The sequence below is a fragment of the Aphis gossypii genome, chromosome 2, assembly GCF_020184175.1.
Source record: "Aphis gossypii isolate Hap1 chromosome 2, ASM2018417v2, whole genome shotgun sequence".
NCBI lineage: Eukaryota > Metazoa > Arthropoda > Insecta > Hemiptera > Aphididae > Aphis > Aphis gossypii.
This window is the reverse complement of record NC_065531.1, coordinates 38,698,302-38,714,759: the sequence shown is the minus strand read 5'-3', so window position 1 is coordinate 38,714,759 and position 16,458 is coordinate 38,698,302. Positions and strand designations below refer to the sequence as shown.

The following is a 16,458-nucleotide window of genomic DNA, read 5'->3' as shown; positions in this document are numbered from 1 at the left end:
CATAAAAACAAGTGTAGCAGAAAGTGGAAAACGACAGCTTTATAGTATAATAATGTAAACAATATCATAATTATCATTTAAAAAAAAATGTTAAAGAGGTAGGTATTTTATTTTTGCTTACTGGCGGGCGCCTCTAAAATATAACTACTTATATCCTATATCGTTTGTTGGTGAAAATGACAATAACAATACATTGTATTTGTATAAGTTCATTGAAACGACAAAAAAACGCAAATTTTCGCATAATTATAGTTATTACATATGTTGTATATCATGTATAAATATTATTAAATACTATAATTATAGATAAGTGCCTATCTATGTTTTACATTTTTCCAGCATATTTATAGTGTCATTATAGAAACCATGCATATAAAACCTCATCTTTCTGTGGCATGGTGTAATCGGTCAAATAACTTACTACATGCCCACAAATTGTTGAAACGCTATTTTTATAATTTTTATTTTTTATTTATTACTAGCTGTCACTCGCATGCTCCACGCCCGTGGACAGTTGTTTGCAAATTGTAGGGCTATTTCTTTGTCTTATAGTTATTTCGATCATAAAATGATATAACGTGTACTTACCTTATAACTACGAAAAATAATAATCATCTAAGGTTTTAACAAATTCTCTTAAACATATACTTATAGATAATAAAAACAATTTTTTTCTCACGTTATTATTATTATTCTAACACCCGGAAACTATATTATATAATAATATTATAACGTAGTTAAATAAATAACAATAATAATGATTATTAAACAACAATATTGGGCATGGCATTCAATGGGTTTTCGCGCCACACAGCCAATCAGCGCGCTACTGACTTACGCACTACTTTTCTATTTGTTATTATTATTATTGGATGCGTTTTAACCTATCTTAACTACTCGAGTCCAAGCTTAAGTGCGTCAGTCATATATAATATATTTTTGGAGGTTAATGGAAAAAAATATACTTCAAATTAAAAATGTTTAATGTTGTTTCTAATGGAATAATTATTTTAACATTTCAATTATTTTCCATGGAAAATGTGTCTTACTGCGACACTTGCGCATAAAATTTTTGTCGTATTATGAGTATAATTATCACCTATACTGATAAAATACTAACGAAAAAAAAAAAACATAAAACCGTATCACCCGTCGTAAACTGTACCAATCGGTGATCTTATAAATTTATCTCTCAATTTTTGAACAATCTAATTTCAACACCTCAACTACAAGATGATTTCCAACAGAATTTTAATATCAATGATTGTCATAATTTCTTTGGTCCAAGTGAGTTTCACCTACATCGATTTCTGACGTTAAAGTTTTTACCAACGTAGCCTTTTTTAAAAAATAAGTGAATTTACAAATATGTAAATAGCTTTGCCTAAAAATTACTTATTTTTGTACCTCATTGCACAACAAAGAAGCACAAATTTCCTAAACAGGTCAAGTTAACTAATTTGTTTAGCTTATTTAAATCGAAGTTAATAAAACAGGTATATTATGTTAAGTTTATAACTAGTAAAAGTCCCAAGTTAATTAAAAAAATATAATATAATATGGATAACATTCAATAATTAATGATAATTTCAGGGTTTTTAATTTATAAAAATCTAAACATAGTATTTTAAAATAAGTTTATTTTAGAAAAAAGAATAATTTTATGTAACTATAAAATTAATTAATTATTTAGTAACTTCGTAATATCATGAAAAAAAATTAAGATCGTTGTTGAAAAAATAACTTAATTACAAGTAACATAACTTTAATATTTTAAATCACTTTACTTACTTCATTCGTAGATTTAATAAATTTAAAATCCAAAACTGAACTATATTAGGTACAGTTAAAAAACCAGTATGTTTGAACCAGTGTTTGTCAGTATAATACTGTACACTATGCACACAGCCTATTTTATAGTTGAATTTCAATATAAACGTAAGAAATGGCAATTATTTTCATTATGAGAAATTATTGTAATCATTTAATAGGTACACTAGTAAAATTTTCATTTTACGGTTTATACTATTATTGATGATTTACATTTAATGAAAATGTTTAGTTTATAACTTGTCTGGCGCCCAGCGATCCAACTGTAGCAAAGTCAAGAGATCCACCTAAATCTGGAGTAAGTAAATCAGAAACTGCAGTCGCTTCAACGGTAATATTATTATAACCTATATATAACATTTAATTTTATAAAAAAAAAAAATAATAATTTACCATAATATATTGTATAACATGACATTATACAATATTTATTGTTACCTACATTCAAATTACTCAAAGTTTATTCATACAGCAGTAAAGATATCTAAAATAATTATTGACAATTTGGTTTTTAAGCATTTGAAGCTCAAATGTTTATGTCTTACTTGATAATTTAGAATATTATTTAACAAATTATTTTGAATAGTTAAAAATATGAGTATATTGATTAGTTACCTAAGTAAATTCATGAAACTTTCAATCTTAATATACAAGACTTGAACATTTAATACATTATATTATGAGATATTTCTTTCGATGATTTTATTAAAATATTTAATATATTTGAAATATTTTTAAGCAATTTATATTAAGAATCTATTCTTAGTAAAAATAGAAGGTATATGTTTCGTAAGTGTATAGTGTTACTATTGATATATTAGTTTTTGTAGTTGTGGTATACATAATCATATTTATATATATATATATATATATTATGTATAATATTAACTTAAATATAATATACTAGCTGGCTCGGTGCACTTCGTTGCCCGTTAAAAATGCCAATTCTATATAATATGATTCAAATTTTGATTAATTTGTTATTTAATATTCGGTTTAACGGTGTTCAAAACTTAGAAATTTTCATTGACCGTTTTGATTCTCAAAAATCTTGTAAAACCACCACTTTAGTATGCGAATTTTGTAAAATGCTTTATTATTGCACACTAAATTTTTGGTACGATTTTACGAATGTACCGTATAAATCGTAAGCATCGATCTAATAACATAACTTGTTATGTTAGTTTATTGCTGTGAATTTGAAATTTACTGTAGACATTGACTTATTTTGCTAATTCTAATTTTTGTTGTTATGGTTTTAACAAAATATAACAACAGGTCTATAATTATTATATTCAATCATAATCAATAGTGACCTTAATATAGTTTTGTTAACACTGCAGTGATAGTTGTTGTTGTTTTTTTACATCCAGATTCCGAAGTTTTCTGGTGGATTTTCCTAAAATTGTACTACATAAGCACCTTCTCTTGCGACCAATAGGAGCGAATCATCAGTGAAAAATGTTACAAAAATGGGGAAAATAAATAATAATAACAAAAAAATTGTTAGCATGATTACCGAAAATAAAATAGTAATAATAATAATAATAATAATAGTTATAGTAGTCATCGGTATTTTTTATTTTTCATTGTATTTTTATTAATTTTCAGTGCAATTTTCTTAACTTTTTCAAACATAAGAACTTTCTCCTGGAAATCACGACCCAAACAAAATAAGAATGAGCGAAATCGATCCAGCCGTTCTCAATTGATGAAATGTTATACATTTTTGTCTCTATTTTTATATATATAAAGATAGAAGATAGATAGATTATTGTGAACTGAAAAAAAATTCACTCAACAAATTTCAAATTTCCAAACTAAAATAACTATAGAAACCATAGATTATATTGATTGTACATCGAGCTGATGTTTAGATGTCTACGTCTACCATAGAGTAAATAAAGACAATGGTATCGAGTTCAAATCCCAGACATCAATGAATAGATTTTGCACTTTTTCTACTTATTCGGTTGACTTTTTAAAAATTTTCTTTCGTAAAAACCTTCTCCAGACAATAACAAATATTCCTAAAAAATAATTAGCGAAATCGGTTCAGCTGTTCTTAATTGATGAATTTTTATATATTTTTGTCTCCATTTTTATGTATAACAATTTTTAATTTCTTTTTTTACTATGACAACGATTTAAGTTTGTATGTCTATTTGCATGCATTTTTAAAAACATTTTAAATAAATGATTTATTTTATTTAAATGGTTGCCAATTGCCATTGACTACCAAAAATAATTTAGTTGACTATTTGCTGGATAGATGGCGCTTCTGTAATTTCATCACAACCTCGTCATATTTCTCTAACCCGATAACTTTCTCAAATTTTTCGTCCGTAAGAACCTTCTCCTGGCAATTACGACAATTACTGGCAATTATTTCTATATTTAGATATAGATATAGATATAGATATAGATATAGATATAGATAGATTAATTTACATAGCTTACAAATGGTACATCAGGCGAGCTAAAATCGCCTAGTGTGTAAGTTTTTCGATACCTAATCAATTAATTACAACGGTTGTGCATAGCGTATTCTTCCTGTTGCAAACCACCTCGATGACCCTTTATTGACATGAATGATTTATCGAATTCTAATTTTTATGGAAACTATAAAATAATAATAACAGTCCAAGTAGATTGCAATCAAACTACGTAAATACGTAATATAATATCTCGCATTTATTTTTAACTTTGTGGAAAAAGCTAAGTAACAAGATAATATGTGTCTATCGAGAATATTTCGATATCTATTCTTTAATAAATCGATTAGGTATAAAATGTTTTATATTAGCTCTGTAATGTATTATTTAAAGTCACAATATTCACAGTATTTCATTTTATATGTTACACGCTCAAACTTAGAAGCACTAGCCTCTAGTACATGATAAATAATTAAAGTAATAACAAATGTAACAATTATTATGTTATTGTATATAAAATAAATGATTTAAATATTATGTAAGAAATATTGATTACTATAATAGTTAATGATATTTTCAAAATTTCTATAATACATGAATTTTAATGGTCTGCGGTATTAGAAATAGTACACTTGTAATAATCATCTTATAGTTACCTATACTTCCAAAATTAAATATAATAAAAAAAATCAAAGTCTTTATTATAATATTATACAACTTAAATAAATTATAAATTTATAAATTTGTTCAATTATCACCCATAGGCCATAACGCATATTTTATTTCAGTTTTTTTTTTTGGTTTATATTTAACATTAATTTTATAGTAGGTATGAAATTACAAGTATGTCGAAGAAAATGTTTATATTTACGTTTTAATCAAACATCGGGTCAGTGAGGGTAGTTCATAATTTCAATATTTTCTGTGTGCAAATCATCTACGCATAAAGAAAATTTAATTTTTTTTCCATCATGAAAACAATTTTTAATATCGTTTAATATAATTATATATCCTTTTAGTACCATGAAATATTATGTACAATAATTCAACTAAATTATGAAAATAATATTTAATTCCTAATATTATCCAACTCAATAACTCATGCCAAAACGATAATAATATTATATAAGTAAATTTCACGCAAAAACACTGGCATCGTTTAAATGTTATAACTAATTTTTAATTACAAGTAGGTGTTTATGTTATTATGGACAATTTGTAATATTGACGCATATGTGAATTGAGTATAATTATGCATAGGTACGAATATGTGTGTACACAGGAAATATAAACATTGTAATAAAAATATAAAACAGTTTAACGTAACATTATGGTATGTCATAAACTACCGATCAGTAAGTTAATATTTTCAAATTTTCCCTTTTTTGTCTCTCTCGTAGCTTAAGTTCTAACAGTGAATTTTAAAAACGCGAAAATGATTGCCACACAGATATTTTGTTCTATGATTGTTTTAATTTCTTCAGTACATGTAAGTTTCACCAATTTTAATCATTATGTCAAATTAAATAATTAAATAATAATACTGTGACAATTATCAATCAACTTAATTTTTTTTTTCACTGAAAAAAAAGTATTTTCACAGCACAACAGTATTGTAAATATAAGATTATTATTATTATGAAATAATTTTTCTTTGATCATATTGCTGATTTTCTCTCTTTCAGAGTTTTATATTTAAGTAAATCAAAACTCGTAATACCCATAAAAACATTTAAAAATATTAACTCTCAAAACCAACGTAAACATCAGGATAACTAGAAAACAAAATTTTTCGTTATTAAAATTACATGTAAATTTACTTTTTTTTAAATTTATTTATTATTGTTAATTCAATTTATAATTAGTTTTACCATGTACTATTTTTCAACTTTTAAGTTAAATCAACTGTTTTTTTTGTTTAGGCGATCACTTAAATTGATATTTTTTTAAGAATAGTTATCAGAGCTGAACTTTACTTCATAAAATATTCTACGAACATTTTTATAAATTAATGAGGTGCATAGTTAAAATAAAAGTTCATTCGGAATAACTATCACCAATTTTAACTCCTGTTAGTCCAAATAATATGGTTATGAACACCTAAAAGTATTTTTTTTTTTTTTTTATTCCAATGAATGACTATTCAAATCTAATTACTATCTAAAGCCTAAAAGTTAGGTTATGTTATACCTATTATTTAGGTGCAAATCATTTAAGTTAAATCCATAAAATCTTTATTATATAATGTATATGGTACATCATAATTTATTCATAATCCTATTTTATTTACAAGTTTTTTTTATATTCATTATGTTATATCTAGTTTATAACTTGTCCATCTGTTTCTAATGGTGGTGCAACGAAACCAGATATGGGAAAATTTGCAGTTGTAAATAATAAATCAGATACTACTACAGTAAGTAATTTGTTTGAATAAATTATAAGTTTTAGTAAAAACGTCTAATGACATCGTTTAGCCGTTTAGGATAAAATATTCATTGTACATTACTTATAAAAATCTATATTCAATTGCAACAAAACTAATTATTGTTTAGTAATAGAAATGAACTCTAGTATTTTGGTTATCTACGTTCTATAGGAATCTCAAATTGAAGAAAAAATGGATCAATCAAATCTAGAGAAAAAATCAACCATTGGGCATGTGATATCAAAATCTTATAGTGCATTCTTCTGGCCTATAAAGAAATCATGGAATATTTTCAAAGGGTTTATATCGTTACCCCGAAATATATTTCTAAGAAACAAAGAAGTGAAAGGAGGAATTAATAATATTAATTTTGATGATTAATATTTCAACTATTTACTATATTAAAATCGGTATCGTTTAATAAACCTAAAAAAAAATAATAGTTTTCTTTATGATTATCAATTTTTCACTTGTTTACAATAAATTACATAAAAAATCTTAAAAAATTGTACTGAATATAAAATTAGATTCATCTTGAATATGTGTATGATTATAACTGTGAAAATCAATTTATTTATATAATATTAATATGGTTAGATTAATATCGACGCATCAACGTCAATGCATCATCACACTGCAAATTAGATCTAATATATATATGGGTCAGTAATCAGCATCACCTATATTTGTCACTGACCAACTGGCGTACACATACAAACACATACATCTGGTAAAGACTATTTAAGTTGTGTGTGCACATTGTACAGTGAATTATACTTTATACTTTTAAAAACAATCAATTATAGTTAAATATTGTTCCGTATCGATAAGCATGACACGAACTCCGTCGTATTTTGGTAAACGTTTTTGATATAACAAAGCATTTAGTTAGTTTTCCCCGTGTTTTTTTTTTTTATAATTATGGGGCACTAAAAAAACGAAAAATACAGAATGTAATTATCATTTATGAAATAAGTCTACTTATTATTAATTATCAATGTTATTCCACAGTATAAATTGGTTTAGTAAGAGTTGAATATTTAAACAGTTAATTTTGTATTAATGAATTTTATTCCCATTTAACCAGTAAAGAATTAAGTTTTAATTATAATTAATAAGTATAATAATGCATTACTTAATTTGTAGGGCAATTTTTCACAGCAAACAAAATCAAAAACTAAATATTGCTTTAGAGTTTGAAAAGATAACAATTAACGACATTGATAACAAAATAAAATAGTTTTATCAACTATATTAATAATTTTAGTATCGTATCACTTCACCAGTTCATAAAAAAAAAAACATTCTACTTTAAATATTCAGTATTGCTATACCACTGATGAGGTGCCTACACACTGCAAGGGTAGCGTTAAAATGAGTTCGGTTACAATTTTACCACCACCGCTGATACAAAAGAATTTTACCGCCGCTGAAGTGTGTGAGGACTTTTAAAGAAATAATTGTGTAAAAACCAAAGTCACTGCGTATTATCATTGATTATATATAATTTATTCTGAAAGTGTCACTAATGAGTGGCTGCTTTCCTCAAAAATTTCACGTATTTTGTATAAATGTTATTAAGGATTTAATGTATTTTATTTTAATAATTTCTATATAACTAATCTGTTTCACATCTACTTATTGTGCCAAAGTGGTAGAGATTGTAGATTGCATTTAAAAATAAAAGAAAAAAATATATAATATATAGTATTTATTATATATTATTATAGTATATTATATAATATATACTATATAAGAGTATTCAAAGGCGGGTCCAGGGGGGGGGCACTAGGAGCAAGTGCCACCACCGTTGGAAAAAAATAATGTTAAACATTTTTTTTGGTGATTCTTAATGTTTTATTTATTTTTTATTGTTATAAGGTCTTCTCACAAATTTATTGTTTTTATTAAATATTGTGTGTGGAATCGAAATTTGGCTATGTTATATTATTTTATTGTGTACACGCAAATTGTCACAATTTAATACCTATATATAAATTATTTATCCGTTCATTGAAAGTCAGAGGGCCATTATCTGTATTTTAATTGTGGCTGTTATTATTTTTAATATATCATAAGTATTCAAACTCACCGTAATCCTGATTCTCAATAAATTGATTTATGTATACTTATTTACAAAATGTGATATACTTAAATAAGATTAAATTCAAAAGTGTTTTCTGGATTGTAATAATTAATGATTTTCAAAAACAAAAATAATATTATATTATATATACTTACTTAATTTTAAAAAATCACGGTTCATCTAATCAACTTAGTTATAAAATTCATGGTACCAGAAAATTCGGAGCCCAGTTTACAATTAACGTTTTTATTATCTATCTGACATTACCGAGCTTTGTTTATGCAATCACCAACGCGTGAAACCATTCCTACCTCATGTAATATATTATATTATTATTGTCAATGTCATTTTTTTTCTATTGAAGTCGGAAATGTGTTTTTATTTAAGCTATATTACGCACTATTATTCAATAGATCTATTTTTAATATACAATTATTATCATTGACGGTAAAGAGAACAAAATATTTGAATAGATGTAATTCATGTAATTATATCTATGTTCGCTGTATAATGTATAAGACAAATAATGATCGATTTGAAATGTTTTTAAAACATTTGCTTTCTTTTTATCATACCATGTAAAATGTGGAAGTAATAATGTAAACAATATAATATAGAATACAATAATATTATATAAATAATTGTATAAATTACAGCTTTTGAAGTTTAAAATTGTTTAACAATAATTGTTATTGTCATTGTCAACCTACCTAACATGAATTCCTAACTAAACAAAATTATTAGAAATCTAATAAATTGCCATCATTCATCGTAGTATCAAACAGTTTCACAAAAACGTAAGCATTGGCGCCTACATTTGTACACTATATTAGACAAAATCAAAATGACTTCAATTTTTATGTCAGCGTTTGCGTTGTTAGTAGTGGTCCAAGTAAGTTTGACTGGTTTAAATTATATGATATAATTAACAAAAAATTAAAACAATATTAAACCATAATGATTAATGACCTTTGAAATTGAAACTAATATTTGAATATTACCTACTTATTATAATATTTAGAATACAGTAATAGAAACAACCTATTTTTTTCTATATTGTAAGTAAAAGGAATAACCATATCGTCAAAATTATTTTAATAAATGTTATTAATATTATTTTTATTAAACTGTGAGATCACAAATTTTTTTTTACTGCTTTTTTATAATAAATTTAATATTAATTATGTGATTTTGTATTAAATATTTATCCTGACATATAATAACATAATATTACAATATCACGTTTGTATAAAATTATATTATTTTCTAAATTAAATCAATATTTTCAAATTTAAAGTTTAGGAAACCTCGCTTTTCATATCCTATACCAAAACTATGATATTTAGGCTTTATTTAATTGATGAAATACAAAACTGCATCCAGTAAGCCATTCAATATTAAACATTGTTGTTGAGATTAAGTATACCGGGCACCTTAAATATTTTACTTTAGTCGCTTCTGGCATATAATCATTCAAATATTCATAATTCAATTGGAATATTATAAAATATAAATCATATCACTGCAAGCATTGACGTTGATTTAAATTGTAATTTTTTAGTGCATTACTTGCTTAGAAAAAACAGGCACAAATGTTGGTGCTACCAAACCTAACAAGAGCTTGTATATTCATAGATCAGAATCTCTGTCGGTAATATTTTTATCAATAACGTCTTACTAATAAAAATTTTAATATAAAATACATATAATATAAATAAAATTAATGTGTGTTTATAATTTTCATAATAATAATCATATTATTGATGAATAATACTGTACTCCGAAAGTAAAGGACACCGACACCATGTCCATTTTTAACAAAATTGAGTTAGCTAGGTACATGTCCTAGTTGTAAATTTTTCGCTCTATGTAAAGGTATACGGCAGTAGGTATGTCCAGTTATCATTAGTAACGGAAATACAATTATGGAACATAAAACCATGTTCACTTGTTTGAACACCAAAAATTAGTATCTACTGTAAAATTAATATTTTGTGGCATAATGTCCTTTACTTCTGGGCTCCGGGTACAGTATTACAATATCATGAAACAATTGATTTAAAATTTTTTTTCACACATATATATGTATATATATTTAAATATAATTGTATTACTTGACTCTGATATTTTTTCATATGTCACAGAATGAAGAAGTAATGGCCGAAGATACCAAAGATAATACAGCAGAACAATCAATGACAAATCGCATTCGCAGTATAATCACAAAGCCTGTTGATCTAATTACAAATATATGGCCCATAAGAGTTTTGAGTTCACTAAAAACAGCGGTGAACATATTCAATCCACAAACAACAACAAATGATAAGCCTTTGAAAAACTAAACATTATAATGAATAGCAGTTTCACATTAACAATATTTATCATAATAATATAAATTTTATTGTAGTGATTTGTTGGAATCATTAAAATATTACTTGTTAAATATAAACAAACAAAAATATTTTATCTTTTTTCTTACGCCTATCAATCAGTTAATGCGTTTTCAGAAATCTCGTAAAAGATATAATTTTCTTATTTTACTTTTATCCTGTCAATTGAAGGATCCGAGAATGTATTGCAATTTTTTAGATTCTGAACGAAGTGATGAATGTATTGATTTTACAATGATGTGTGTTTTTTTTTTTTTTGTTTTTTTTTTGTGTCTGTGTACAGCATAAGTAGTCGAAATAATGCTCAAATTTCAAACTATGGGGGTGGTTTCCGATGTAAAAGTGAATATCCATGGTGCATTATAGAGGTAAAAAGTTAACATTTTCCAACAGTTTTCAAAAAAATCGAGAAAAACAAAAAAAAAATGACGGAAAAACGGCAATTTTTACGCGAAACCAGTTTTCGACCAAATCGATTTTTTTATGGTTGTAGTTCAAAAACTAATCACTGAAAATACTTGAAATTTTCAAAAAATGTTAATGTCAGTAGTATCTGTATATAGTTAAATTTTCAAAAAATGTTGACTTTTTTTGAGTTATTTATAGACCACTGAAATTTTCGATTTTTTTGAGAAATTTTTTTTAAAGTGTCGATAAAAAATTTTTGGATGACCAAAAAGTTTTGAAAATTTATTACAAGGTTCCTTATGAGTTGTTTTTATTGTAGCTAAAAAAAATTAAAATCGTTAGTCACAATTTTTTTTTATAAGCGTTTTTAGTTCAAGTTTTTACGAAATTTGTCGAAAACGCGAAAATTTGCAAGTAATTTTGAAGTTGAAAAATCATAAAATTTTTTTCTTTTATAACTAAGTTTTGAAATTTTGGTACAAGGATCTTCATAAATTTTTCTTCAAATATCTGTAAAAAAAACTCTACCGGATTCAGACAAAAAATTTTTATGAGCGTTTGAAATTTAAATTTTTACGAAACCGCGTTAAATAACGGTTTAGCCTCAAACGATTTTTGATATTTGTTATTATTCAAAAAGTATAAGTCGTAGATACTTGAAAATTTTACCAGTTATTTAGATTGGCATTTTCTTTATATGATTTAATTTTCAAATTATTTTGAGTTTTTTTTTGAGCTATTTATAGACAACTGAAATTTTCAACTTTTCTGAAAAATTTTTTTTGAAGTGTCGATAAAATTTTTTTGGCCCTATCAAAATACTTGTAAATTTTATACAAAGTTCCTCATATGTTATTCTTATAGTGATTAAAAAATTATAAGAATACATAGGCACAATTTTTTTTTTTAGCATTTGAAGTTCAAAATGTTAAAGTTTCCCATAAGTTTTGCTTCAAAAAGCTATAGAGAAAATTTTAAGAGTCATTATAGGAAAAATGTTTTGAGCGTTTGAGTTTTAAATTTTTATGAAATCGGAATATTTGTTTCAAACTTTCAAAATAGAATACATGACAATATTTAATTATAATATATTATAGACTGACAAATCATCTCCGTTCAGAATCGTTTTTCGTATACAATGATACTTATCATTGCATTCAAATTTAATTTACCCTAGTCCGAGGTCCACCCCACCCCCTAATGTACAGCAGAACGGTACCCACTTGCCAACTTTTTTAAATATAAGTATACAATAATCAACGGCAATAAAATAATATCCGATGTTAGTTTTCAACATTTTCAATTCAATGTAATAGCTACACAGCCTACACTAGTTGTTTTATTACGAGTTTGGAGTTGGTAAGATATTGTGCTGGCTCTAACTACAATTATAATTGCAGTCAACGGAGAGAAAGTCAGTAATGATGGTACGTCACTGCTAGAGCGCGGTGTTCAGATTAGCTTTAACTAGTTACTACTGGAATTTACTTATTTTATATTCAAATAATCTAACCATTTTATATGGCTCGAGGACGCTCACTGTAGTCGACGTAAGCTCAGTCGTACGATAGACATGTTTTCATTGAAATTAGTGTAAGTCATATAGAGATCATTAAAAACACCAAATACTTACATATTATATTATATTCATCTAACACCATTGATCCATTGTGCGTCCTTGGCCAAACGCCAATTGATGATACAGGTCTCAGTTCAGACGTATCCGACTGACCTTAACCATACCGTCCTTACCATAAAAATGTTGTTCATTTTTCACCACCCTCCTGTTTTTATTCGCCTAGAATCCGTGAGAGTCATAATGTCATATTCAATCGACGTTATTACTAGTCCGGGGTCCTCCACCATAAAGAGTTTGGAAACGCACATTTTTTATACATGGTCCAACACAATTAGTAGCAATAATTGATCATTAGTATGTTAAGATCGGTAGTTACAAGAAGATTCATTTGTTTTAGTGTGCATTGCACGTTTGCACGATGCGTCGACTCACATCAGCTATAATATGTATGTCGCATATAATCAAATAACATAACTTCACTGTCAAGTGTCGATTCCTTTCTATTCAAAAATTAATTTTTATTCTATAATTCCGATCGACCCAATAATGCGAGTTTAATATTGAAAACCAATTTAAACGCCTTTTTAGTATAATTAGGTATCTACTACCTAGTTAACATTCTAATAAGAAACAGCAAGATTTTCTATTTATTTATGAAATTATTATTAATTATAAGTATTACATTTATCTATATATTGGCCTCGAAATATTCTAGAAATATATTCGTACTACGAGGTTTGTAAGGTACTTGCCCCGTACTTGTTATCAATAGTAAGCAATTTTAAAATTTTTCTGCCGGAAGTAATTGCCCATTACAACCCGCATTAAACACACCTCTGTCCGTGTTTATTATCATTTTTACGGTAGAAAGCGATTTCTCAAATTTGCGGAATCGTGTTGATTTTAATAGCCACTGATATACATACACGATTCCGCATAATTTTAAATGCAAAGTTGCCATTCCGAAAACAAAATATATATTATCGTAAAGGCCAAGCCACATTAGAGTGATTTTAGCGTAAACATATAACGGTGGCGGTATCCCGTCATTTCGTCGCGGTAATTTTGTCGCACGTCAATTCGTCGCGGTCAATTGGTCGCGAGACATCATGCGACAAATCATGCGAGTTTTCACTGCGCGTCAAAATCTCTACTCACTGTATAACGAAATAACGATATAAAGAAAATCTCGATATAACGAATAAAACTGTCGTTATTATATTTGTACATGTTTTATAATAACAAATGTTGTACTGATATAATTAATAGCTGATCATTTTTTTTTTTTTTGTGAATTTTATAACTACCTACTTACTACCTATTTAATATAACTGTATACAATATTGAATATATAATATAAAATAATCTATATCTGTATCTATATCTATACTACTATATAAAATAGAACCCCTTTTTTTGTATGTACGCGCATAACTCAACAATGCCTGGACCGATTTCGCTCATTCTTTTTTTGTTTGGGTCATAATTGCCAGGAGAAGGTTCTTACGGACGAAAAATTTGAGAAAGTTATCGGGTTAGAGAAATATGACGAGGTGGTGATGAAATTACAGAAGCGCCATCTATCCAGAAAATAGTCAACTAAATTATTTTTGGTAGTCAATGGCAACCATTTAAATCAAATAAATCATTTATTTAAAATGTTTTTAAAAATACATGCAAATAGACATACAAACTTAAATCGTTGTCATAGTAAAAAAAGAAATTAAAAATCTATATAAATAAAAATGGAGACAAAAATGTATAACATTTCATCAATTGAGAACGGCTGGATCGATTTCGCTCATTCTTATTTTGTTTGGGTCGTGATTTCCAGGAGAAGGTTCTTATGTAAGAAAAAGTTAAGAAAATTGCACGGAAAATTAATAAAAATACAATGAAAAATAAAAAATACCGATGACTACTATTACTATTATTATTATTATTATTATTATTACTATTTTATTTTCGGTAATCATGGTAACAATTTTTTTGTTATTATTATTTATTTTCCCCATTTTTGTAACATTTTTCACTGATGATTCGCTCCTATTGGTCGCAAGAGAAGGTGCTTATGTAGTACAATTTTAGGAAAATCCACCAGAAAACTGAATCTGGATGTAAAAAAACAACTATCACTGCAGTGATAACAAAACTATATTAAGGTCACTATTGATTATGATTGAATATAATAATAATAGACCTGTTGTTATATTTTGTTAAAACCATAACAACAAAAATAAGAATTAGCAAAATAAGTCAATGTCTACAGTAAATTTCAAATTCACAGCAATAAACTAACATAACAAGACGTTATACCAAGTTTTATTGTTTTACCAACAGGCAACAATATAAAAACCACGAGATGGCACATTATTGTATTTTACCCATCGTAGTAAAATAAAAAAATGATATAACTTTGAAACTTAAGTGTTAGAAATTATAAGCTTACGTACACATCTCGCGGGGTCCGCAATCCACCACGTGTGGATTGCCTACATGATAATATACTGCTCGCATAATCATAAAAGAGTCTCACGGCAACGGCAAGCAGAATGACTATAATATTATGACTTGAGTAGCTCACTGACTAATAAACGTAGAGCCTGAACAATGATAGATCGATGCTTACAATTTACACGGTACATTCGTAAAATCGTACCACAAATTTAGTGTGCAATAAGAAAGCATTTTACAAAATTCGCATACTAAAGTGGTGGTTTTACAAGATTTTTGAGAATCAAAACGGTCAATGAAAATGTCTAAGTTTTGAACACCGTTAAACCGAATATTAAATAACAAATTAATCAAAATTTGAATCATATTATATAGAATTGGCATTTTTAACGGGCAACGAAGTGCATCATAATATTATGTCATTAAACTTTATGTTGAGCAATTGATTAAGTAGCCGCTAGATGAGAGTACTTGTGCGTTTTACTAACCAACCAAAAACAATTTAATATTTCAAAAATTACAATTTATAATAACAAGAGAAATAAATAGTATGGCAACGTTGCATTTCAAATTCAGTAGAATCGTGTATGTGTGTCAGTAGCTACCTGTTAAAATCAACACGATTCTGCAAATTTGCGGAATCGTGTTATAGCCAATTTTTATTTATATTTAAAGGTAATAAATAAATCCAGTAGAATCAATCAGAAAAGTCAGCCTATATTACACGGGTTTTAATATAAAACCGTTTTATATTTTATCAACATATAAGCTTTAAATTTATACTTATGCTTAAGTGCTAAACTAAACGACAACTGCTCTAGATATTCGACTAATATTTTTATGAATAT

General features: G+C 26.5%; 1 protein-coding gene across 1 annotated transcript; it reads left to right on the top strand.

Annotated features, from left to right (window-relative positions):
* The first annotated feature begins 5,567 nt into the window (after window positions 1-5,567).
* On the top strand, window positions 5,568-11,240 carry LOC114131370 (uncharacterized). The gene is made up of 5 exons (XM_027996564.2): window positions 5,568-5,754; window positions 6,589-6,681; window positions 6,865-9,671; window positions 10,341-10,430; window positions 10,924-11,240. The coding sequence occupies exons 1-3, from the start codon at window positions 5,701-5,703 to the stop codon at window positions 7,072-7,074; spliced, it is 357 nt and encodes a 118-aa protein (XP_027852365.1). The 5' UTR covers window positions 5,568-5,700; the 3' UTR covers window positions 7,075-9,671; window positions 10,341-10,430; window positions 10,924-11,240.
* The last annotated feature ends 5,218 nt before the right edge of the window (window positions 11,241-16,458 follow it).